The following is a 23,814-nucleotide window of genomic DNA, read 5'->3' as shown; positions in this document are numbered from 1 at the left end:
GAATCAACAGAACTATAGCTAATGATTAATTGAACACTACATTTAATAAGTAAGATATATCATAACAAGCCATATCGAAATTAACTACTTACTACTCTTGAAGATCCTTCTTTTTCTTAATCATTACATTTCCTGTTACTTTTCTCTTCTTATTCTTGCCCTTGGATTCAGTAGTATTCTCCTGTTTCGAATTGACACGGACCTCGCCATCATCTCCATCTCTTTCGCCGTCATCATCAATATCATTTTCATCATCTGAGCCATCTTTTTCACCATCAGAATAGTCATTGGCCTTATCCTCAAACATTTTCTTTGCACGTTCAATCTTTTGACTCTGTTCAATAATGTATTGGAATCTAGCCAATTTCAAAGGATCCCTTCGTAATGCAAATGCCAAATCGTTCATTTTTATCCTTGATCTCCCCTGGGATCTAGCAAACATGAGAATTTGACCTGACAAGTCAGTAAGGTATTCCACCAATATATCTTCAAGAGCACTGACAGTTGCATCAGTGGACACGGGTCGGTCACCCATGGCATATAGCAAGTTCTCTATATCCTTGGTAAAGAGTCTTTGCTTCCTTCTTTTTCTTTTGGCTTGGGTTATTGGTGGGAGGGATTGGGTGACCATTGGTCTTTTGGGTAGGTTTATGCTTGTATTTGGTGTGATTGGCTTAAGTGGCGCTTGTGGTTGGGAAGATGTTGAGTGCGGTGTTCCCACTGGGTATTTCTTTAATTGATCACTCATGATATGTACATAATACAACTAAAATAAAAGGGTGGCTACTTTTTGGTTGTCAATTTTGAATGTAAAACGTACTAGAAGAAAAAAAAAGTTGATTTTATTTCACACACCTCCTAGAAAACAATCAAAACAATCAATTTATTAGTAAGAACTGAATAACCAGACGGTTAATGCGGGTGACAGACAACAGGGGGGAAAAAACAGTGTAGAATTTTGATGATATAAATTTATAATTGATCAAACAATAAAAAATAAAACACAAAGTATATATGTAATCAGGTCTTACAACAACCCCAGTAACTTTTTTTTTCTTTCTTTATTCTTACTTTTTCAACCATAGGGCTGTGCAATGCCATGCAATATCAATGGTACAACTATGCGTATGTCTCATAATCGAATATCTATATAGGTATTAAAAAGTAAAATGAGAGCAAACTCACACAAACAATTAGGTGGTAATTATTATACAGGGTATATTTAAGCAGAAGCAGCTAAAGGATCTCTAGCCTTCCATTCTAACCACAAATCATCCTTAGGGAAAATAGTGGCAAACACCTTAATTTGTTCAGACAAGTCAGTCTTGTGATGGATCAAATCAGCATTCATAACAAATTTACCCAACATACCAGTGAACAACATCAACACGTAGTTCTTACCTAAACAGACATGAGGACCAGTACCAAATACTAACCAGTTACGCTTGTACATATCACCAGTGGCATTTTCCCATCTTTCTGGAATAAAAGTATCTGGATCATCATAAACTTCTGGATCGTGTAATGCAGGGTACAAGGTTGGGACAATCATGGAACCCTTTGGAGCGGTATAAGTTTCAGTGACTGGGAATTTTTCCTTAACAACATATGGAACCATAAGGACAGGAGGACGGTATCTTAATGATTCCTTGACAACATTGTTAGTGTAAGTCATTTGGTTAATCAATTCTAAAGACAAACGTTGGTTTGGATCATTGTTTCTAACTTGTAATTGCTCTTGTCTAATCTTTTCAACAACATCTGGTCTATCAGCAACAATTTGGAATAACCAACAAGCTAAGGAAGAAGAAGCATCTTGAGAAGCAAACAAGAAGGTGAAGATAGTTTCAGAAATTTCCTTGTCGGTGAATTCACGAATCAACAACTTGGATTCGGCATCTTCAAGGTGTTTTTCTCTAGCATTCTTCATCAAGTGAATCCATTCATCCATAACACAAGTTGGAGAACCGTTCTTTTCATAAATGTGGACCTTGGCCATAGCAGCACAATCGGCGAAAATTTGCATGGTTTCATCAGCGATCTTCTTACCATACCAAGTCTTGGTGTATGGAATGATAATTGGGAAGTTGACCAATTCTAAAGCAGCTGTGATTCTATAATAGTTATCAGCAATAAGAGCAATTTGTTCTTCAGTGATATAATCACCACAGAAAGTTCTCAAGGACAAAGCACATAATAATTCTCTGAATTCAGGGAAAAATTGACGAGGACCATCATACTTGACATACTTGTTAAGATAAATATCCATATACTTTTCTTGAACAGGAATATAAATCTCTAAAGCCTTTTGGGAGAACAACCCGTTAAGAGAACGACGGTAATCGGTGTGGGCCTTACCATCCAAGAAAACCCAGTTGGTTGGTCTTAAAATCTTGATAGCGACGTCAACAACACATGGCTTGACGTATTTTGGAGATGACAAAATCTTTCTTGCCAAGTCACGAGAAGAAGCAATGACAACGAATTTGTGGAAAATAGAGACACAACTTAATTCACCGGAATCCCATTTGGCCTTGTATTCTTCAAACTTTGGATCGAGGGATTCCAAGAATGGTCCGATAATTGGCCAGACCTTAAACCTTGGACCAGCAATTACACCCTTGTTGAGTTGATATTTGATTTGGTCGTATGATAATACAACGACAATTACAGCCATTATTATTTGTAACCATGATGCTTGACTAATAATTTCATTAACGGTTGTTTGTAACACTTGGATGTCTAACAAATCCTTAGCATTTTGCCTTAAAGACTCCACTAAAGGAGTAGTAGCATTCACACTCATGACTCTAATAGCAGATAAAACTGTAATACTAAAGAAGCACTGAAAAGTGTAAAGGAACGAACGAGGTTTTTTTAAAAAGGGTGGTGTTAGTTGGGTTTAAAAACTGTGTTCGTATAAGTTCTGAAATTATAAACGCAAAAAAAAAAAAAAAAAAACTCTCTCGAAGGGGAACGAACGGGTTCTATATAAAAAAAAACAAACAATTAGAATTGTCAAGTCTAGTAAAAAATTTTATATCAGGTGGGGAGGGATGATCGTTTACGCGACTAAATCCAACGGTTGTACGATGTATGATGAGTCGTTTAGAGAAGGGTACCAAGAATATGTGGATAAAATGTAACTAGCATGCGATGGCTTGTACTAACCCCATCATCCAACAAAGTTGCAATATCAACCTGTAAGAGAATAGCTAATAGCAATGATTAAATTCGCAAAATACACATTTGTACATTAGCTGATCCAAAAGTTCAAATAATATATCTGAAATTTGACAATGGCTTTCCACTTGGGCAAACAGAATGGCACTAAAAAAAAACCATCTCTCAATATCGGGACACGGATAAACAATGCGCAAAAAATACACAAAAATAAAACATGTTTCTGCAGATTTGGGAGTTCTTATTTAAAGCCGAATTATTGCGGAAAGGATGTTTAGTGTGTGTTTTATACGATCGTACAGCAGCAAGTGTGGGCCAAAAAAAATATTAAACGAAGAGTTTCCTGCATATTGTTTTGTTTACGTTGCGCAAAATGCGTCTAGAAATATGTCTCCCTTGTTTGTGGAAAAAATGTCTAAATTCTGTCGCAAAAAGTTTGATGTCGCAAGTGAACCCGACACAGGAGGCACTTTGCGACATTCAACTTTTTTTTCTTCCTCTATGCAGTAGCAATGAGATGGAGAAAGATGCAAGAAATTTTTCTGGATATGGGCAGTACTTGTAAATACAGTCTCTGATCCAGTATACATCAATAAAAACAGCCTATACAGGTAAATATTTAATCATGGGAAAGAGAAAGCAGAATGCTGAGAAGTTGGCTAAAAGAAAAAAGTTGAAACAAGAACAAGATGCACAATTACTGACTGGTTTGTTTGCTTCAACTACTCAAGTGTCTGACGAGGAAGGTAACGATTGGGACAATGAAGAACAAGAATATGAGCTTAAACCTAGAAATGTTAAGAACGTCAAAACTGTCGAATCTTTACCTATCAAGAAATCTGATGGTACTATTGAACGTGTCGTAAGAGAAGTTGAAATCGAAGAAGAGGAACCAGCTAGTGAAGAGGAAGAACCAGAAGTTGAGGAAGAGAAGCCACAAGAAGACGAAAAAGAAGAAGAAGAGGAAGAGGAAGATGAAGATGCACATTTAACCCCTCAACAAAAGTTGATCAAGATAAAAGAAGAAATCGCGGATCTTGCCTCGAAATTAATTGAAAACCCAGAAGAAAACATCTCATGCTTAACTAGATTAAGAAAAATGTCAGAATCAAAGAACTTTGTAACCAGTCAATTGGCCATTATGGCACTCATTCCAATTTTCAAGTCATTGGCACCATCCTATAAAATCAGACCTTTAAGTGATGTCGAAAAGAGAGAAAAAGTAAGTCGAGAAGTTGCAAAATTAAGAACCTTTGAACAATCCTTGGTGACTAACTATATTGCATATATTGACACTTTGACTCAATTTTCCAAAGTATCGTACTCCAATTCTGCCAACAATAAGAAAATCACCAGTGATCATTTGAAACGAGGATTCTTGGCAACAACTGCAGCTACAGAATTGTGTCTTTCCTCTTTGCGTCATTTCAACTACCGTAGTGAATTGTTTCTGATTGTAATAAAGAGGTTGAATAGGAAGCCCACAAATCCTCAAGATTATCAAGTATTTATGAAATGTTTGAGAGTTTTGGAAACTTTATTAAAGGATGATGCCGAGAATGGTGACATTACATTTGATGTGATCAGAATCATGACCAAGACTATAAGAGACAAGAAATTCAGAGTGGATGAATCGGTAATCAATGTATTCTTGTCGCTTGCCTTGTTGGAAGATTATGATCCTAATAACAACAGAGACGACTTGCCAAAGCCAAAATTGAAAAAGAAGGACCGTGTTCACTTGTCCAAAAAGGAAAGAAAAGCCAGAAAGGAACGTAAGGAAATTGAAGAAGAAATGAGAAAAGCCGAACAGGCTATAACAGTGGAAGAGCGTGAAAAATACCAAGCGCAAGTATTGAAAATGATCTTGACTTTGTACTTGGAAATCTTGAAGGCTGGGTCTCATAGTGTTGATGCTGGTGAGAAAGATGCTGCATTATTAATGGGTGCTGTGTTGGAAGGATTGTCACGATTTGGACAAATGGCCAATTTTGACCTTTTAGGTGATTTCTTGGAAGTCTTGCGTGAAATCATGAATGATATTGTAGAAGAACACTCTATGGGACATTTCAATTCTATTGTTGATGGAAAAATTGACGAAACTGACGACCAAGGAGGAATGTACAGTGGGAAGCAAATAAGAACGGTGTTGTTATGTATAGCCACTTCGTTCTCGTTAGTCTTGAATCATCAGTCCACCGGTAGATTACCCATGACGATAGATTTGAGTAAATTTGTATCGACGTTATATTTGGTGCTAGCAGATTTAGCTTTGGATCCAGATTTAGAGTTCAGTCACAAGACCCTTCGTTTAGCTGACCCGTTATCAATAGCCAATGAAGTTGAAAAGCCGGCCATTAATGTTTCTACCAAGGCGGAATTATTATTGAGATGTCTTGATTTCATATTCTTCAGATCCAAGAATGGGACTACGCCAAGAGCTACATCATTCACCAAAAGATTGTACTTGTCCTTCTTGCAAACGCCGGAAAAGACATCGCTTGCTGGATTGAAGTTCATTGGTAAGTTAATGAATAGATATGATGAGGCCGTTAAAGGGTTATGGAATACTGAGGAGAGAATCAGTGGTGAAGGTACTTATAATTTAGGTATCGAGCGTGAAGATAGAGAAGTGGAATTAGAAAGAAGTAATAGTGAAGCAGCTACTCTTTGGGAAAATGTCTTGTTAGATAAGCATTATTGTCCTTTAGTAAGGGATGGTTCCAGATCCTTAATGAAGAATAGTAAAGCTGGTGCACAAAGGTAATTACATATAGTTCTTTAATAGATGCAAAAATGTCGTACTGATATTAGTAGTTTATGTCGCACTCACTTGTAACTCGTCTTTTTTTTTTTTTTTTTTTTTTTTTTTTTCTGATTAGCTATAATTCTCTCTTTGCCGCCAATCGTTTTTTTACAACCAAAGTAAATCACCCGATCAGACAATGAGTTTCCAATTCTACCTAAGTGTGGATCAATCTAATGATAGAAGTCTAAATCCATATTCAGACAAGGCCATATTGCCTCCGTCGGTGCTTTCCCAGATTGTCGAAGTGATTCCTGAATCAAATTTGCCACACCCGTTAATTTTCAGGATTACAAATACAAACGCCCCTTCAGGGAAACCAGTATACATCGGCGTCAAAGAATTTACTGCAGTTGAAGACGCAATACTTCCAGACGTTATATATAGAAAGCTAGGATCGCCAGAGCAAGTGGAAATAACTTTGGTGCAAAACATACCTAAAGCCACATCAATCAAACTCCGGCCAGACCAATTTTACGCCAATATCACCAATTGGAAATTCTTTCTTGAAAACAAATTGAACTTATACTACACCACATTGACAAGCGGTGATATTATGATCATCCAGGATGAGAATCTCAGGTATGAATTGCACATTGACGAGATTAATGGCGGTGCGAATACGACAGCGTGCATAGTAGATACAGACATCACGTTGGAAATGGTGCCATTGAATGATCAATTGGCCAAGGAGCAGATGTTGGCCTTTAACTCAAACCCGCATAATAATATCGTGGAGATTGAACATGAATTGGATGTCGATAACTTGAAGTCGTTCTCCGATTCTCAGTTTATCCCGACAATTTACAAGATCGATTTGACGAGGTCCAAGAGTGGCATTGTGTTAAAGTTGATAAACCGCGATTATGATGGGAAGAAGTATGACAGTTTATTTAACGCTGATTTGATTGTAGGATTGGATAAGATTGTCACCCTTGAAAACTTCCATTATTCAACAATGGACCAAGACTTTGACATTGAATATAAATTGGATCATGGCAAGCATAGTGACGGGATCAAATCGGTTGAAATTGATTACAAAGATGATATAATTGTGAATAAATTGCATAGAATACAAGAGGAATTGAAATTAGATGAAGATGACATTGATAAGTACTTGTACGTTATCCCATATACATGGGATACAAATGCAAATATCACACTTGTCGTGGAAGAAAAGGGCGAAACATATGCCCCTGAAGAGGAAGATATACCCGATGAGAATCAGAAACAATGTTCGAACTGTTTAAAGTATATTTCTGTCCAATCTTATGACCTTCATCAATCATTCTGTTTAAGAAACAATGTCAGGTGTGTCAAATGTGATTCAGTCTTTCTAAAGAAGATTCCTGAAACCCATTGGCATTGTGATTTATGTACAAACGGTTTTTATGCCAATACGCCGTTGTTGCAGTCTAAACATGTTAAGTTGTACCATTTGGATCCATACACTTGCAGCCAATGTCCCGATCACACACCTTTTAACGATTTCTTTGATTTGGTTACCAAACACAAGTCCACTAACTGTCCCGCTAAGATGCACCAATGTCGATTCTGTCATTTGATTGTACCACAAGAAGAAGCGACGTATCAGGACCGATTTGAAAATTTGACCCATCATGAGAATTCATGTGGGAACAAGACTAATGAATGTTACAAATGTGGTAAAATCGTGCGGATTAAGGATTTCAAGAAACATGTCAAGATGCATGAGCTAGACAAGGTTGAGTTTAACCAAATGAATAAATTCACTTTCAACAAGTGCTGCAACGAGAATTGTATAAATTTGCTTTCTGGTGTGAGTAGTAATGAAATGGGGTTGTGCGACATATGCTATGGGCCGTTATATGTTGCGCAACATGACCCTACATATTTAAAGTTGCAAATAAGAATAGAGCGGAAGTATATGATTCAATTGAGTAAAGGGTGCGGTAACGACTATTGTAATAATGAATATTGTCGAACTGGAAATAGAAGCTTGCAGCTGAAACCGTTTAAAGAGTTGATGCAATTATTGAATCAGGAGTTGTTCCTGAATATTCATTCCCCAAAGTTGCCTGTCAACAAGTCCAGAAAGGAATCCGACGTGGGGGCTAATAAGGTGTGGTTCTGTGTGAATGAATCTGTATCTAACAAAAAAGTATTATTAGATATATTGAGATCAGAAGGTGTTTATGAGGATGAAATAGTGTACAAGGCAGTCAATGAAAGAAGTGACGAACAAGCTATTAGAAGTTGGTTGCGTGAACACGCAATAACAAGGCTGACATTATAGATTCGAGTTTTAGTCGGGTGTTAAAAATATTTTCAAGATTAAAGCAAAGCGTCTAAACTGTGGAGGGGGAAGGGAACGCGTAGTAGTAATGACATAACATAACAATATATCTTGATCAAGTATTCCGTTTTCGGAAAAGATAAGGGATGGAACAAAAAAAAATAAAATAAGGGAAACCCGGAATAATATTCTTCGTCACACGGGCAACCCATGTTAGATAAGGGGGAAACAATGTATATAGGACTAAAGACATAACCAAAGACATAACCCAAGACGTAGTAGGTTAAGAATAATGGCATATATAATATAATATAGTATAATAATATAGATATTGTAGGATACTTGCGTTGTTTCTGTCAATCCGTAATTGGCAACGGTGGGGAAAACCTTGATTCGTGTGACTGCGCCCAAGCGGGGGGGGGGGGGGGGAATGGAACAGATCAAATTTGCTCGTCCCACTTTTGCTTGTTTCACCACAGTTTGTTTGTCTCGGGGCAACGGTGTAAATTTGTTGTGGTAGCATTTCCTGCATGGTGTTGACCTTATCGCCACCCACAATTTCTTTTTCTTACAGCAATTGCTTATCACTTGGGTCATTGTGTGTATGTTTGGATGCTACTTGCTGTTTCAGACCACCTTTTTTTAGCTGGTTTAAATATCCCGCTTTTTTGCCCTTCTACGTTTTCCTCTTCTTTTTACTTATACTTCCCTACGATACCTTTTGTATACTCCTCTGGTCAAACAGCTGCATTCAAAAGATATCAAACTACATACGCGAAACCCTCCCAAAAAAAAAAACAACATCAAACCTTTTATTAACTTAGAATTACTACAGCCATTCACCCCACGCAATGAGATTATCTAGAGCTGTTGCTATTTCCATCTTGACCTCCTTGGGTGTTCAAGGTTTGGTCCTCCCATCCATCGGTGACGTTATTGACGTTTTTGGTGGTGTCGAAAAGATCTCTGACAAGATTAATGAAAAGTTAGAACCCCTCAAGGAAGCTGCCCATGACGCTGCTCAACATTTAGGTATGCAATTATCTGACGCTTTGGCTCCAATCGTCAACATTGACTCTACTAGAGACATTATTCCTCATAGATATATCATCGTTCTTAACGATGATGTCAAACCCGAAGAAGCTTCCTTCCATCAAGAATGGGTTGCTTTGACTCATGCCAACTCTCTTAACAATGTTGAAAAGGACCATCCATTCTTTGCTTCCACTCAAGATTTTAAGACTGAAGGTGGTATCATTGACAGTTTTAGAATTGACAGTTTGTTGAATGGTTACTATGGTTACTTTTTGGATGAAACCATCGAGTTGATTAGAAAGAACCCCTTGGTTAAGTTTGTTGAACGTGATTCTTTGGTCCATGCCAATGAATTCCAAGCTGATAAAGGTGCTCCTTGGGGTTTGGCTAGGGTTTCTCATAGACAACCATTGAGCTTAAGCTCATTTGACCAATATTTGTATGACAATGAGGGTGGTAAAGGTGTTACTGCTTATGTCATTGACACTGGTGTTCATGTCAACCATGTTGAATTTGGTGGCAGAGCCACCTGGGGTTCTACTATCCCAACTGGTGACTCTGACACTGATGGTAATGGTCACGGTACCCATTGTGCCGGTACCATTGGTTCCAATGCATACGGTGTCGCCAAGAAGGCTGATATCGTTGCCGTTAAGGTTTTAAGATCCAACGGTTCTGGATCCATGTCTGATGTCGTCAAGGGTGTTGAATTTGCTGCCACTTCGCACCAAAACGCCGTCAAGCAAAGCAAGAAGGGATTCAAGGGTTCTACTGCTAATATGTCCCTTGGGGGTGGTAAATCTCCTGCCTTAGATTTGGCTGTTAATGCTGCTGTCAAGGCTGGTCTTCATTTTGCCGTTGCTGCCGGTAACGAAAACCAAGATGCTTGTAACACTTCTCCAGCCTCGGCAGAAAATGCCATCACTGTTGGTGCTTCCACCATTAGTGACTCTAGAGCTTATTTCTCCAACTACGGTAAGTGTGTCGATATTTTCGCTCCAGGTTTGAATATCTTGTCTACTTATATTGGTTCTGATAGTTCTACTGCCTACTTGTCTGGTACATCTATGGCTTCTCCACACATTTGTGGTTTGTTGACTTATTACCTTTCCTTGCAACCAGATTCTGATTCTGAATTCTTTGTTGCTGCCGACAGTGTTTCGCCAAATCAATTGAAGAAGAATTTGATTGCTTATGCCAGCACTGGTGTTCTTTCTGACATTCCAGAAGACACTCCAAACATTTTGGCATTCAATGGTGCTGGTCAAAACTTGACTGATTTCTGGCATGGAAAGTAAAAAGTGATTTACCAAAAAGGTTTATAGATTCCGTTAGAATTTTGAGTCTGAGAATCAAATAGTTTATTATTTGTTAATTGTTTTACATGATGTTGCACAAAGTATGTTGTTTTATGATTATGAAGAGGTTAAACTAGGTGTCGTCGTCATTGCCATTATCTTGTTGTTGTTGTTGTTTTTATATATATAGGCTGTTTCATTGTTAATTATAAGTTTAAAAATTTAGTTAAGTTTGTAGTGGATATTTCATGTAATATCGGTGTAGAACCTTGACAACAGAACGAGCTTATACATCCTCGGATATTAGTTATATAGTTTGTAATCAAACCACGTGCTACCAAGTGGCTTACTTGATCGTGTGCAGGAAAAAAAACTGAGTTCGGCTCCATTGATTTTTTTCTTTGGTGGCGCTTAAAAAAATTCATGATACTGAATCGTCTTTCGTTTTGATATCGGCAATAACTTCCATTCAACCAGGTTCATCTACTAGAAACTCTTAATAGCATAGCATATAATAAGTATTTACAATGTCCACGCCCGCTAAAAGAAGACTTATGCGTGATTTCAAGGTATGTCTAATGTCAAATGGTCAAAATGGAGGGTTTGTCTCTTCGATCTATAGATCTATACTAACAAGGTTCTAGCGTATGCAACAGGATGCGCCAAGTGGTGTCTCTGCTTCTCCCTTGCCAGACAATGTTATGAAATGGTATGTATGATATTTCCTTGAGGCGTTTGCTTAAAGATACTAACCGGCGTTTAGGAATGCGGTAATTATAGGACCTTCTGATACCCCCTTTGAAGACGGGACATTTCGATTAATACTTCAGTTTGATGAGCAATACCCTAATAAACCACCTAGCGTGAAGTTCATAAGTGACATGTTCCATCCCAACGTGTATGCGTCTGGAGAATTATGTTTGGATATTTTACAAAATAGATGGTCGCCAACATATGACGTTTCTTCGATATTGACCTCTATCCAGTCGTTATTGAACGACCCTAATATTAGCTCTCCTGCGAACGTAGAGGCGGCTAATTTGTATAAGGACCACAGATCGCAGTATGTGAAACGTGTAAGGGAGACTGTGGAGAATAGTTGGCTTGAAGATGATTTGGAAGATGATGAGGATGATAAGGATGATGAGTGATTTATTGGGCATATTTGTACGATATTAAATATAGAATTTTCTTGTTAATGTGTATTATACTATTTGTAGTGGTTCTCTATTTACATGATGATAGTGGGGGTGTGGGGGGGGGCGAGGTTTACTTTAACCATAAGTAATACCATTTTCTTTGGTTAGTGGCTTGTTCAAGCTTTTGTGTAGCTATTCTTTGTTCAACTTGACGTTGTAACTTTTCTTCTTCTTCTTGGGCAATCCTGGCCTGTCTTGCCTTCTCATAATGATCCTCTATAATAATTTCAACCGGTTTTCCATCTTCACCAATTTTCTTATCTCTATATAACCCGAATAATACAATAAATGCAGTCAAGTAGATAAAGAACTTGGTTGCACCATCCATTCTCTTGAAATCAAACTGATCCTTTCTCACTTCAGTCTCGGCCAATATAACAGGTTCCAACTTCTTAATAACAGTTTTTGCCTCCGGGTGACTATTCTTAACTTGTGAAGGAACTGTGAATGGTAAATCATAAGGTGCTTCCAAAGTATTCCAGTTATCGAACTTTTCACGCGATCCCCAGTTCCCATATGCGATATAATAGCCCAATTTCTTGTCTTTCAATGTCAACTTTTCCCACTTCTTGTCATATTTCTCTTGCAATTCCTTCAACACTTGTCCTTGGTGTAATAAACTTAAGCTACCGAATAAAGTAGGATCTTCAAATATAGGTGCAGTGTCAATTGGTTGGGTGGCTTCATCAGAAGATGACGATGATAAGAGCGATCCGAAATCTTTAAGTGATTGAAGAGCTAATTGGGCTGCTTGTTTTCTTGCTTCTTCTGGTGTCAATTTCTGGTCGGATGTCTTGGCAGGAGAGTACCATCTTGTGGAAACTATACTTGTGACACCGCGTGGAACACGCACGCTTGATCTGGCAAGAGTTCTCAAGGACATTATTATGGTTATTTGAGGAGAGGATGAATACAACACATCTGATATCGTTGATGAAAAATATTCTCCAAATTCAGATCAAGAATTGTGTCACGTGATAATGATGTTCACTAGTGGCAAATAAACTGGTACCTCTTCATCAATTTAGATATTGAAACAGTATAATCAGCCCTAATCTTGTTATAATTGTCTAAAGGTATCATACTATGAGTTATTGGCAATTTTAATTATTATGTACATGAAAATCCAACATTAGTCTTAGAATGAACATTTTACAATCAATTTTAGTAACAAATCTTTCATAAAATTACAAAAATAAATGAAACAACAAGGACGCTATACCAATCCTAGAAACTGCTTTGCTACATTACCCTGTAGTATAGAAATACCTAGAGTTAAGTTTAAGGACATTATTGGTTATCATCTCAAGAGTACAGTTAAAATAATTAAATTCGCGCTACCAGTTGAAATTGATTGAGGCCATTTGAAAATTAAAAATTTTTGTTTGAAAAAAAGAGCGCAGTGGCGCAGTGGAAGCGCGCAGGGCTCATAACCCTGATGTCCCAGGATCGAAACCTGGCTGCGCTAGCTCTTAACTTTTTGCAACTATTGTCTTTATTTTTGTATTACAGCTTTTAAAAGCTTGAATAAAGGCGCATTTTATGCTCTACAGGTAGTTAGAGGTTTAGTACAGTGCTTTTGTGAAAGTATATATATATGAAATCAATCAAAGAGTCATAAATCTACTTCTTCTTTCCCTTCTTTTTACCAGACTTTTTCTTCTTCTTCTTGGGCTTGTTAGCCTTGCGAGCCGGAGAATCTCCTTGCTGTGTAGGGGTGATTGATTCGCCAACAATAAGAGGTTGTGCTTCATCTTGAGCTGTTTCTTGGGTGGTATCGATAGTTGTGTTTTGTTCAGTATCTGTAGTTCCTTCCCGTTCCAGAGGTTCTTCCAGTTGCTCTTGCAGTTCAGCAACTTGCTGTGATACCTCAGTTGATTGGCTGATAGGTGCATCAGATGTTACATCGAGACCTTGTTCAGTGCTTTCTTGCTCAGGTTGAGATTCTTCAATCTGTTCTTGTTCTTGAGGTTGAGTTACCGCTGGTTCTTCCACTTGTTCTTCAACCTGTTCTAAATGTGCTTGTGGTTCAGTCAGTTGTTCCTGTTGGTCGGTTGATTTTGGCTTTTGTTTAGAAAGTTCAGTACTTTCGTAATCAAGTAAATCAGCATCAACAAACAATGGGGTGTTTTCAGAAACGGACGACAATTCATTTTGGATATTTTGTTCATAGATTCTTTCTCTTAAATCCATAACTTCTTCTGGCTCATCAGTAATAGTAGAAGAACCACCTTCTTGAGGTGGTTCCTTAAATTCATCTTGGACTTCACTATCGGCTTTCTCATTCAATTTCTGGTGTTGAGCAGAAGTTCCAAGTCTGGATACATTTTGTAAAGATCTTCCAAAGAAATCTAATTCTTCTTCGGGATATCTGGGTGGTAATTCTTCTCCTTTGTCCAATACTTTATCACCATCTTCTACGGCTTGATCGTATTGTGGCAATGCTGCCAATCCTCGATCACCACCAATCTTCTTGTAATCGCTGGTAGATACAAATCCATACTTTCTCACATTAGCTTCAATCCATACATAACCCAACTGTCCTAAATTAACTTGAAACTTGGCATTGGTCAGGAAACAACCAACTGCAGGGTATAAATCAACATGGCAGCCTCTCATAACGTCCAAAATCTTCTTACCGTTTCTGGTGATGAAAATAGTACCAGTAGGAATAACATACCCAAACCCAACTATATCGGATTGTTGCAAAGGTGGAAGAACGAGCGCATTGTATTCACTTAAGTCTCCTTGATGTTGCTGTAATGGAGTTGGGAATGGCTTGTTGATTTTCAAATTACCGGTGCTTTCATACCCAATGGAGAATTTGTTATACCCAGGCAATCTAAATGAAGTAGGGTATGGCTTGGTAACTAACCCAATTGAGAAATGGGCGTTTGGATTATCGGTATTGTTGAATTCAAATACCTTGGTTTCAAAGTAAACTGTGTCTGAATAAAGTCTGTTTTTTACTGGCAAGGGATAATTCAAAACTGCAGTGGTGGTGGCATATGGTGTATCATTGTTATGGAAATTCAATTCGGTCTTGTCGGCAACAATATAGTGGGGATTTAATAAATCTTCTTCCAAGTCAAATTGGAATGCATTGATGCCGCAATCCTTAATCAACTTCTCATCTTCGGTAGTGAATGTCTTACCACGAACTTTAGTGAAATCAGGTGGGTTGGTCTGGGTGAATTCCTCCCCCTTCAAATAAGCAGTTTGCTCCTCTGGAGACAAATGAGTGAAATCATAAGTTTCTGCCAAATGAGTCAAGGATTCTTCATCATTAAGGAATTCTCGGGGAACGTCATTGGAATGCGATCCCATGAAATCAGACCCAATCAACGAGTATTCATTACGGTCAGACCCAGCATAAAACAACCTGTATGCACAAAAGAACAACAAGAAGATGAGCGCTATTGACAGGAATACCAATAGCAACACAATACTTGTTGCATCAACTGGTGTGGGTTCCATATTGTATAAGTAATCGTAAGAAGGGTGCAACAATGTGAATATTCAAAAAGGGGGACAGCACAGGAGGGTGAAAACAACAACAACAATCAATTAGTTACTTTATTCGTTCCTCGTTTATATACAAATACCTCTATGAATAAACTACTCGTTTTCTTTCGAATGATTATTTAATAAAGTGGTCAAGTTGACCAAGAAAAACAGTTGATCATTTTTTTAAGCCAAATCTTAGAGAACAATGAGACCGAAAAAAAAAAATAGGGATGGTGATTAATTTAATTTTCGTCAATTGCCAAGTGCAAACATTTAAACAAAGACGCGTGTTTTCACTGGAATTTACACCAGCTTTCAGAGTAAACTTAGTATGTCTGCCTGTTTGTAATTCTAGGTTTTCTTAGGTATCTTCAGATACCAGTATATGGCTAAAACTAATTAAATTCATGGGGCCAGACAAGAAAAAAGAGCCACACTACAACCCTAAACAAAGAACCAACAACAGGGCTATAAACCCAAATTTTTAAAAAAACAAGCTTTGACACTGTTCAAAAATAAGCGGAGAAATATAAACAACAGTATATTTCATAGTTTATGATCGTAGTGAAATAATGGAAGAAGAAAAAAAAGGGGCGAGCTGGGAATTGAACCCAGGGCCTCTCGCATGCTTGTAGTAAATCAACTTGTTTCCAAGTCGTCGCCCAAAGCGAGAATCATACCACTAGACCACACGCCCGATTTTTTTTAAATTTTCTTGGGCATACAAGGCCCCAAACTTGGATCACGTGACAACTAAGAAATGAAAATGGTTTCCAAGTCAAAGCATACTGAGGCAGGCTGAATATAAACCAGTTGGTTTTGTTTGCAGGACATCCAGCTTCCTTTGAAAGGTTAAAAAGAGGTATAGATTAAAGTGGTGTTGATTTATATTAAAATTTCAAAAAAAAGTGGAGAAAAGTAAGGCTCATGCTATATTGGATGTTATTATATTCTAATTTTTTTTGAAGCAGACCATCTATGTATGTCCATGCATATATTTATACGGGGAAAAAAAGAAAATACGACAATTCAATTACCATCATATCCAAGTAATCCATGGAAATACATATTCATATTGTAACCCTGGGCAATAGCCCTTCTTTGCAAGACAACGCTGAACACTGATCTAAATTTTCATAAACACATTGAATGAGAACACTTAAGTGAAAGATCTTGCGTTGACAGTGAAGAACCAAATTCACATGCTCGGATTGCCTGATGTTTTTTTTTTGATTTCAATTTCGATTTCTCCCCAGAAAAGAGACGCAGCAAGATTGAATTAAACAAACTTAAACTAATATTTTTAAGTCAGCTATGTATCGGTGTCAATTACCCGTCAAAATACATCGATAAACAATCTGGTTGTCAAGTCGTTATGTGATTGTTTGTTCAGTAGCAAAGTAGCAAACTTGCACCAAAAAAATAGCACTGCCCCAATTGAGCCTCATTTGCAGCCAGTTTTTTTTTTTAAAACAAGAAATGCAGTTGCATAATTCTACGTCGAAATGCCTAAATAATTTGACATCACTTTCAAAGTTTATTTCTAAGCAGGGTCTTTTTTTAAAACAACTTACTTAAATTAAGTTTATTACACATAGCATTCGCTTGCAGCATGTATTAGCGAAGTTCTCTTTTGATTGTACTCGTGCTGTACAACAAACCGTCCTGCACATCACACAAAAGTGGAAAAATCTATTGTTATTTTTTTTTTTTAAATTAGAAAAATGCAAGATCTAAAAATTTCACTAAAAATAATCCTTGCAAGAAAAAAGGAAAATAGTCACCCAAAATTACGTTCCAATTGTCAACAACAACTCACTCGAGGCTTTTTGAAATGTGGTTATCTCTTTTCCACTCCTTGATTTAGAGCTTTTCTTTGTCTGTGGTGTATATATTTTTGTTTAATCCCTCTACAAATCGCTAGATCGTGCTGAACTCTGCTTGGTTTTGATTTGCGGCTGCTATACTTAAACCCTGAGTTTTTACCCCACGTGTCCCCTCACTCGTTCACATATTCACACACATTTTTACCACATTTGTCACCCCCCTAACCCATACTAAATGGCATATTTAGGTAGTCAACAGTCTATCCTGTTCCTCCTACTTTGTGGGTTGACTGCGGTCATTGTCATATTTAACGTCATTGCATTAACACCTTCTAAAGAAAACACCATAGAGTACAATCTGAGTGGTGGTACCTACTATGTTGGTTCAAAAAAGCTTCAAAATGAAGTGAATAAAGTCGATAGTGAAGCATTCATGACTGACTTGTTTAAAGAACTTCAGGAAACCAAAAAGGATGAACTTATACAACTTATGAAGAAGGAAATGGAAGCTGAACTCAAACCTATCATTGTATCAGAGTTAAAGGCTGAATACAGAAGCACCCACCTTGAAGATGTCAAGAAAGCATTAAAGGAACAAGTCTTGAATGAGTTCACCGACGAGTTTTATTTAGAGAAGCGTGTTTCTTACTCTATATTTGAAGACTTGAAAGCTGATTATTTAAGAAAGAACGGCAGAAACATTCAAAATTATGCAGTATTACAAGCATTGAAGGATGAAGGATTACCTGAAATCCAGTTACCTCTTGGTTTTGAAATCAAGTTGAAGAATAGAATGGAGAGATATGTCGACCGTCTGAAATATTTCAGCCATTTGTTAGATGACATCTTGTTAAAGGCCAAGCCCGAATGTGACGCGTTAACATCCAGTGAAAGAGGATCCAACTTGGATCCTACCTACCAATGGGATTCTCGTCTTTTAAGTGAGAGTATCCTTCGTGGAACCGAGTTAAACATCCCTGGTCCAAAGTTTGAAGCGTTGCAAAAGGCCCATGACCAGGTTGTGCAAAGATTGAAATTCTTACCTGATCCGTTACCCGAGATTATCCAGGGCGATGGTATAGTTATTAATGGTGTTAGAGAATCCATGCGTTCTATTCTTATAACTGTAGCCAGTTTAAAGGATTCTGGCTCAACTTTACCTATCGAAGTCATTCTTGAAACCAATCAAGATTATGATTCTGACGTTTGTGACAAGTTGTTGCCTACATTAAACGGTAAATGTGTTATTTTAGAAAAGGAAGTTAAGTTGAGTCAACTGAATTTGCTTCTGGATCATCATACTCGGAAAATTTTGGGTATTTTGGTAAGTTCATTCGATAATGTGATTGTAATCGATGCCGGAAACTTGGTTCTCAAGAACATTGATTCCATTTTCCATTCTGATCCATTTTTATCGGCAAAGATGATTCTTTGGCCCGACAGATGGCATAAAATGACCAGTCCAGTTTATTACCGTTTAGCCCGCATACACCCGGGAGAAATGATTAGAAGAGACGGTATCGCCAATGATCAACCAATTGTGCGTATACTTCCCAAGAATAAAGGGCTGCTGGTTCATTTCCATGACCTTGAGAACATACCTAAATCAGTAAGTGTCGATTCGGGACAAATGGTTGTGTCTAAAAAGGAACACTGGAAGAGTTTGTTACTTGCATTATACTACAATATGCACTTGAAAGATTTCTACCAACCAATGTTTTATCAAGGTGCTCCTGGGTCCGAACGTGAAACCATCGTTCCGGCATTACATGTCATGAATGAGCGTTATTTCCTTGAAGCACAAAAGTTCCCCACTTACAACATTGATAACCATGAAACTGCATTTGCCCAATTGGATCCTCGTCAAGTTGCCACATTTTATAATGATTGGAAGGAGTTCTTGGCAGAAAGAGACATGGATACCAGGTTGAATCCATACCAAGCGGGTTTCTACACTGAAACATTGGTCAAAGAGTTTATTGCATCCAAGAAGAAACTCATGAAGGAAGTTCAGGTTGACATCGAGCCGGCATTATATAGAATGTCAGAATATACTCCTCCAGAGCTGTTATTCTTGCATCCTCACAATCCAAGAATCGATGCCGTAGAGAATTCAAAACAACTGAATACATACAAAAGAAGAAATTTGGGACCAGCACCTGCCGCTGGGTCTATTGATTGGGAGTTGAAGTTTAACACCATGGCCAAATGGGTTGTATGTAATGCCATCACCAGCGATAGTTACTGGACTAAAGTTAGTGCTGATCAAAAAGAAGTATGTAATAGCGTTAGTCAATATGTTGAATTCTTGAAAAAGGATACTCGAGATCCAAAATCGGGTGAATTGTCCTTCGCCAAGATGAAGTAAGAGAATTTATAGATTATTAATAAATGATATTATATTATATTCTATTAGTGTATTACTTTTATTTAATCTTCATCATCTTCTTCACTTTCGGAATCAGTACAATCAGATTCTTCATCGGTATGTTCTTCTTCTTCTTCTTCTTCACTCTCAACTTCACCATGGTCATCACTGGCAATCTCTTCAAAATTAACATTGAACCCAACTTCATGGAAATGTTCTGCTAATTCAGGAGCTTTATCAGGAGGTAAACTAGTGAACACCACGGACGTTTCCGGCTTGAACAAATTGACAAAATACTTATTCAAAGCATAAACGATATCATCAGCAGTCAACTTGTTCAACTTCTTCAAGAACAATTCGTAGTAATTTGGACCACGTCTCTTGAACACATTATCAGTAATTTTAAAATTAGCAGCCTCGTAATTGTTTTCTTGAGAATTGGCACATTCATTGACGATAACAGCAATGCAATTTTCAATGCTTATATCATCAATCTCGATGGACTTACTAGCATATTTTTCCACTATTTCCTTAGCAGTCAACCATGCTTGCTTTGCATCGGAGCCTCGGTAGATACTAAAACTCAAATACCCAGTTTCAATGTCTCGACGGATATTGGCACCGTAGGCCAATCCAGTTCCTCTAATACCTCTCCAGAATGGCCCTTCCACCGCAGTCAAGAATTCACTGGCAAGAGCAATTTTGAAAATATCATCTTCGAGATAATTAGTGGGGATCTTGGTTAATGACATTAAATGTGTGGATTCCGCTGCTGGGATGTTCACGAAATATGCTTCCTTATTACAAGCGTCTCCAATGTCAGATCTGAATTGATATGAACGGGGTAATTCAGCAAATGGCTCGGGGGTGAATAAGTCATCATGTTGCTTGTCTTGTTCAAGACATTCTTGGGTGAATTTCGTCCACGCACTAACTGGAGATTTCAAGTTGGAAGTGTTACCTAAGATGAAAACCTTGATGTTATCCAATTTAAACAATTGTTGTCTAAGTGTGTTTAAATCTTGCTGAATCTTGGCGAAGTTTCCTTGATCAATTTGCTCCAACAAGTCTTTGTAAAAGAGTTCAGTGAATATAGCATCTTGGGCTTTTCTCAACGAGGTTTGTTCAAACATATGTCTATATTGTGAAGAATACATCATTAATTCTCCGTTACGTTTCTTGTCTGGGAGCGAGTTGATAATTTTCTCAATTATAACCTTGACTCTAGATTCTTCGAAAATGGTATAACGTGTAACTTTCAATAACCAATCAATCGCCTTTTGGTACTTGGTTGATTCAAACTTGATATTGACACCAATCAACTCCAAAAATTGGTTTTCATATCCGTTATCCAATTGGAATTCAATCAAGTCATTATTGATTTCAGAGATGACTTTCTCATAAGGAATATATTCATCCGGGAGTTGAATAGATAACGAGAACAATTCTTCCATTATAGACATGTAACTTAACAACTGTGGGTCGATTCTGGTTGATGACATAATTAACTTGATTGTGGTGAACTGAGATTTGAAATCTTCCAAATGAATGAATAATGGAAAGTCAGCAGGAGTATCATTGGTTAACAATTCACTAAACTTGTCATCTTGAATGTATTGATTAGTGTTGTTGTCAACGATAGACTTGGTGTAACCTGCATTGTACGATTTAGTCTTGATAAATTCAACCTTGGATGGATCTGGTTTGGAAAACTTAGTTAATAATTCTTCAGGAATAGGTATATCATTCTTAGCTTGAGCAGCTTCCAATTTCTCTTGTAGCTTTTGTAATCCTTCTTTACCATACTTCTCCTTAATCTCCTTATTTAACTGTTTGTTTTGTTTCTTGATCAAGTCATTTAATTTTGCCGATGGCTTTCCAAGAATAGTAGCAGACTTGTTATCAACAAAGTAAGTTTTAACCAACTCACTCCATTGTTCAGCAGTCCAATTCAACATAGTTTCATATTCTTGCAAATCCTTGGTCCATTTAGACAAATCGGTTCCATCTGGGTTTCCATAAATGAATTCCAAAATGGCAATATTTGAAAATAACGATGGCGACTTCTCGGTATCACTTACAAATTTCAATTTTTGTTGATTGATAACCTGTTTAAGATATTTCATATCGATATTTTCCGGCTTAGTTTGCGAAAGAATCAAGTCTTTGATCTTTGTGTCTACTTCAGCAAGTTTTGCAGTTGGTACACCATTCACGGTAAAGTTAATAGCAGTCCTGAAATAATCATCAGTGGTATAATCAATATCAGTAGCCAACGGATGTTCAATCTCCACTAAATTCTTATTGAATAAAGAGATAGGACTATCAGTGAAATAAGCCCCAATCATGTCGATGGCCAGATTCACCAATGTATCATTTCCATTTGGTCCAATCCAAGAAATCAAAAGTTCACCCATAGATTCATCAATTTCTGGAAACTCGACTTCCTTAATTAGGACTTCTTGCAAAGGTTCATCGTGAGGATGAGAATCCACAAATGGCCTTTTATTTGGAGTGGTAGGCAATTCAGGTAACTCGTTATCAAATTCAGTCATAACTTCAAGTAATTCATTTTCTTCCACCGATCCAGTGATGATCACACATAAATTATCTGGTCTATACATTGATTTATGAAACTCTTTAATTTGATTATTGGTCAAATGACGCAATTCCTTCATTAATCCACCAGTTTCCGAGGAGTAACCCGAATTTGGAGCATATAAAGTTTCTTGCATCTTTTGGAACGAGACAAACCACGATTGACTTTCAATACCCTGCATTTCACTAAATACCACACCTTTCTCCTTACCCTTTCCATCAATGTGGTAAACTTCAGTTAAACATGCTTCTTCAGTCAATGTAGGGTTAAACAAATGGTCCAAGTATATAGGCAACAAAGTTTTAAAACCTTCCCAGCCTGCAGTTGTCAAGGTATACACTGTTTGATCGACCGAAGTCCAGGCATTCGTAGAAGAATACAAACGATTACCTAAATTGTCCAATAACCCTTTGTATGGATACTTCTTTGATCCCATAAACACTAAATGTTCCAAAGTGTGGGGACACCCAGAACTGTTTTCAATTTCAGTGGCAACTGCAAAATACCCATTGACAATAGGTGAAGGTTGGTTGATGTACGTCATTTGTAATCCAGTTCTGGATGATCTCCATTTGGTGATGTGTGAAGGAGCATATTCTACTTCGAATGAAGTTTGTTTGACAAACTGAGTCTGATTCTGGGTCATGGTGGTTGCTAGTTGTCTATAAAGTGAATGTTGTTGCAAATGGTGGAGTAGTGAGTTTGACAGACAAACTAACCTTGATACAGCTTTCAATATTTTGGAAATAGAACAATCAGACTCGCCCTAAACACGCTCTTTGGTTCTTACAGTCAACAGAGCTCTTATTCTTTACTTGTTGGCTGAAGATGAAAGTGTTGCCAGGAAAGATCAACAAAAAAATCATCGCCAGAATTTTTTTTTCGTCTCTACTATTACGCACGGGTACAACCAACCGAGTTTACCTAGTAATACAACTGGTTTTTACTGTAAATGTTCCTTAAACTATAATACGCTACTTCATTTCCTCTTCAGCTTCTTCAAATATCTTGAAGATGTTTCTAACTTCTTCCTTCATAGATATTGTCAATTGTACCAAGTCATCATCAGACTTGTTATACATAATACAGTTGGCAAACATGAGCATAATGTCTCGTTCTAATTGTTTAATCAGTTGATATTCAGGAGGTTCCTTCTTCAGTTTGACCGCCTTGAGAATGGATTTTAGGTCTTTTGGTTCATATATTGTGTCATAATAATCAGGAGCGTCTCTTTTGTTGACTGCTTGTAAGAAAGGTGAACTGAATCTATGTTCTTGGATAGTGGTTATGAGTTTAACAGCAATATTTTGGAATCGCTTGTGTTGACTGATTGCAGATGGGGAGCGTGAGCGTTTACGAGAACCCGGTTTTTGCGTTATTTGGTCTTCTTCAGCCGTACCTTCCTTGCTGTCAGGTGATTGTGCATCCTCTTCTTCTTGTTCATCATCTTCGTCGTCTTCGTCTTCAGGTTCAGAATCCTTTACTTCCATAACTTCATCTTCCTTTGCTATTGTGACGTGCTTTTCTTCCTTGGAATCTTCTTGCTTTTCCTCTTCCTTCTCTGAAGTTTCTTCTTCTTCTTCTTCTTCCTCTTCGTTCTCTTCCGATTCTACTAACTCTACCTCATCATCTTGTTTGTTTTCTTCCTCCTTGACTTCCGTCACTTCACGTTCCTCATTACCTTTAATTTCGGGTGCTTCCAGCAGGGCTTCTTCTTT

General features: G+C 37.6%; 10 protein-coding genes across 10 annotated transcripts; 5 read left to right on the top strand and 5 right to left on the bottom strand. All coding sequences in view use genetic code 12, as the record gives it.

Moving 5' to 3' along the window:
- Nucleotides 1–8: 8 nt before the first annotated feature.
- Nucleotides 9–933, bottom strand: TAF19 (Taf19p; the record flags this gene model as incomplete). The annotated part of the gene is made up of 1 exon (XM_007377618.1): nt 9–933. One exon carries the CDS (start codon nt 746–748, stop codon nt 92–94), a length of 657 nt encoding a protein of 218 aa, XP_007377680.1.
- Nucleotides 934–940: 7 nt separating this feature from the next.
- On the bottom strand, nt 941–2,942 carry ERG5 (C-22 sterol desaturase; the record flags this gene model as incomplete). The annotated part of the gene is made up of 1 exon (XM_007377617.1): nt 941–2,942. The coding sequence occupies one exon, from the start codon at nt 2,804–2,806 to the stop codon at nt 1,223–1,225; it is 1,584 nt and encodes a 527-aa protein (XP_007377679.1).
- Nucleotides 2,943–3,808: 866 nt separating this feature from the next.
- SPAPADRAFT_143913 (uncharacterized protein) lies at nt 3,809–5,950 on the top strand (the record flags this gene model as incomplete). The annotated part of the gene is made up of 1 exon (XM_007377616.1): nt 3,809–5,950. One exon carries the CDS (start codon nt 3,809–3,811, stop codon nt 5,948–5,950), a length of 2,142 nt encoding a protein of 713 aa, XP_007377678.1.
- A 178-nt stretch (nt 5,951–6,128) lies between these two features.
- SPAPADRAFT_73362 (uncharacterized protein) lies at nt 6,129–8,411 on the top strand (the record flags this gene model as incomplete). Its single annotated transcript, XM_007377615.1, has 1 exon — nt 6,129–8,411. The coding sequence occupies one exon, from the start codon at nt 6,129–6,131 to the stop codon at nt 8,262–8,264; it is 2,136 nt and encodes a 711-aa protein (XP_007377677.1).
- A 535-nt stretch (nt 8,412–8,946) lies between these two features.
- SPAPADRAFT_63540 (proteinase B) lies at nt 8,947–11,072 on the top strand (the record flags this gene model as incomplete). Its single annotated transcript, XM_007377614.1, has 1 exon — nt 8,947–11,072. The coding sequence occupies one exon, from the start codon at nt 9,116–9,118 to the stop codon at nt 10,595–10,597; it is 1,482 nt and encodes a 493-aa protein (XP_007377676.1).
- On the top strand, nt 11,029–11,823 carry RAD6 (E2 ubiquitin-conjugating protein; the record flags this gene model as incomplete). The annotated part of the gene is made up of 3 exons (XM_007377613.1): nt 11,029–11,166; nt 11,242–11,306; nt 11,361–11,823. 3 exons carry the CDS (start codon nt 11,125–11,127, stop codon nt 11,746–11,748), a joined length of 495 nt encoding a protein of 164 aa, XP_007377675.1.
- SPAPADRAFT_63538 (uncharacterized protein) lies at nt 11,795–12,702 on the bottom strand (the record flags this gene model as incomplete). Its single annotated transcript, XM_007377612.1, has 1 exon — nt 11,795–12,702. The coding sequence occupies one exon, from the start codon at nt 12,677–12,679 to the stop codon at nt 11,867–11,869; it is 813 nt and encodes a 270-aa protein (XP_007377674.1).
- A 484-nt stretch (nt 12,703–13,186) lies between these two features.
- SPAPADRAFT_158073 (uncharacterized protein) lies at nt 13,187–15,454 on the bottom strand (the record flags this gene model as incomplete). Its single annotated transcript, XM_007377611.1, has 2 exons — nt 13,187–13,656; nt 13,912–15,454. The coding sequence occupies 2 exons, from the start codon at nt 15,271–15,273 to the stop codon at nt 13,420–13,422; spliced, it is 1,599 nt and encodes a 532-aa protein (XP_007377673.1).
- A 1,910-nt stretch (nt 15,455–17,364) lies between these two features.
- Nucleotides 17,365–19,531, top strand: MNN26 (Mnn26p; the record flags this gene model as incomplete). Its single annotated transcript, XM_007377610.1, has 1 exon — nt 17,365–19,531. One exon carries the CDS (start codon nt 17,365–17,367, stop codon nt 19,495–19,497), a length of 2,133 nt encoding a protein of 710 aa, XP_007377672.1.
- A 28-nt stretch (nt 19,532–19,559) lies between these two features.
- Nucleotides 19,560–22,742, bottom strand: SPAPADRAFT_57410 (uncharacterized protein; the record flags this gene model as incomplete). Its single annotated transcript, XM_007377609.1, has 1 exon — nt 19,560–22,742. One exon carries the CDS (start codon nt 22,740–22,742, stop codon nt 19,560–19,562), a length of 3,183 nt encoding a protein of 1,060 aa, XP_007377671.1.
- Between the last annotated feature and the right edge of the window lie 1,072 nt (nt 22,743–23,814).

The sequence above is a fragment of the Spathaspora passalidarum genome (assembly GCF_000223485.1).
Source record: "Spathaspora passalidarum NRRL Y-27907 unplaced genomic scaffold SPAPAscaffold_8, whole genome shotgun sequence".
In the NCBI taxonomy this organism is placed as follows: Eukaryota; Fungi; Ascomycota; class Pichiomycetes; order Serinales; family Debaryomycetaceae; genus Spathaspora; species Spathaspora passalidarum.
This window is presented reverse-complemented; position numbering and strand designations above follow the sequence as displayed.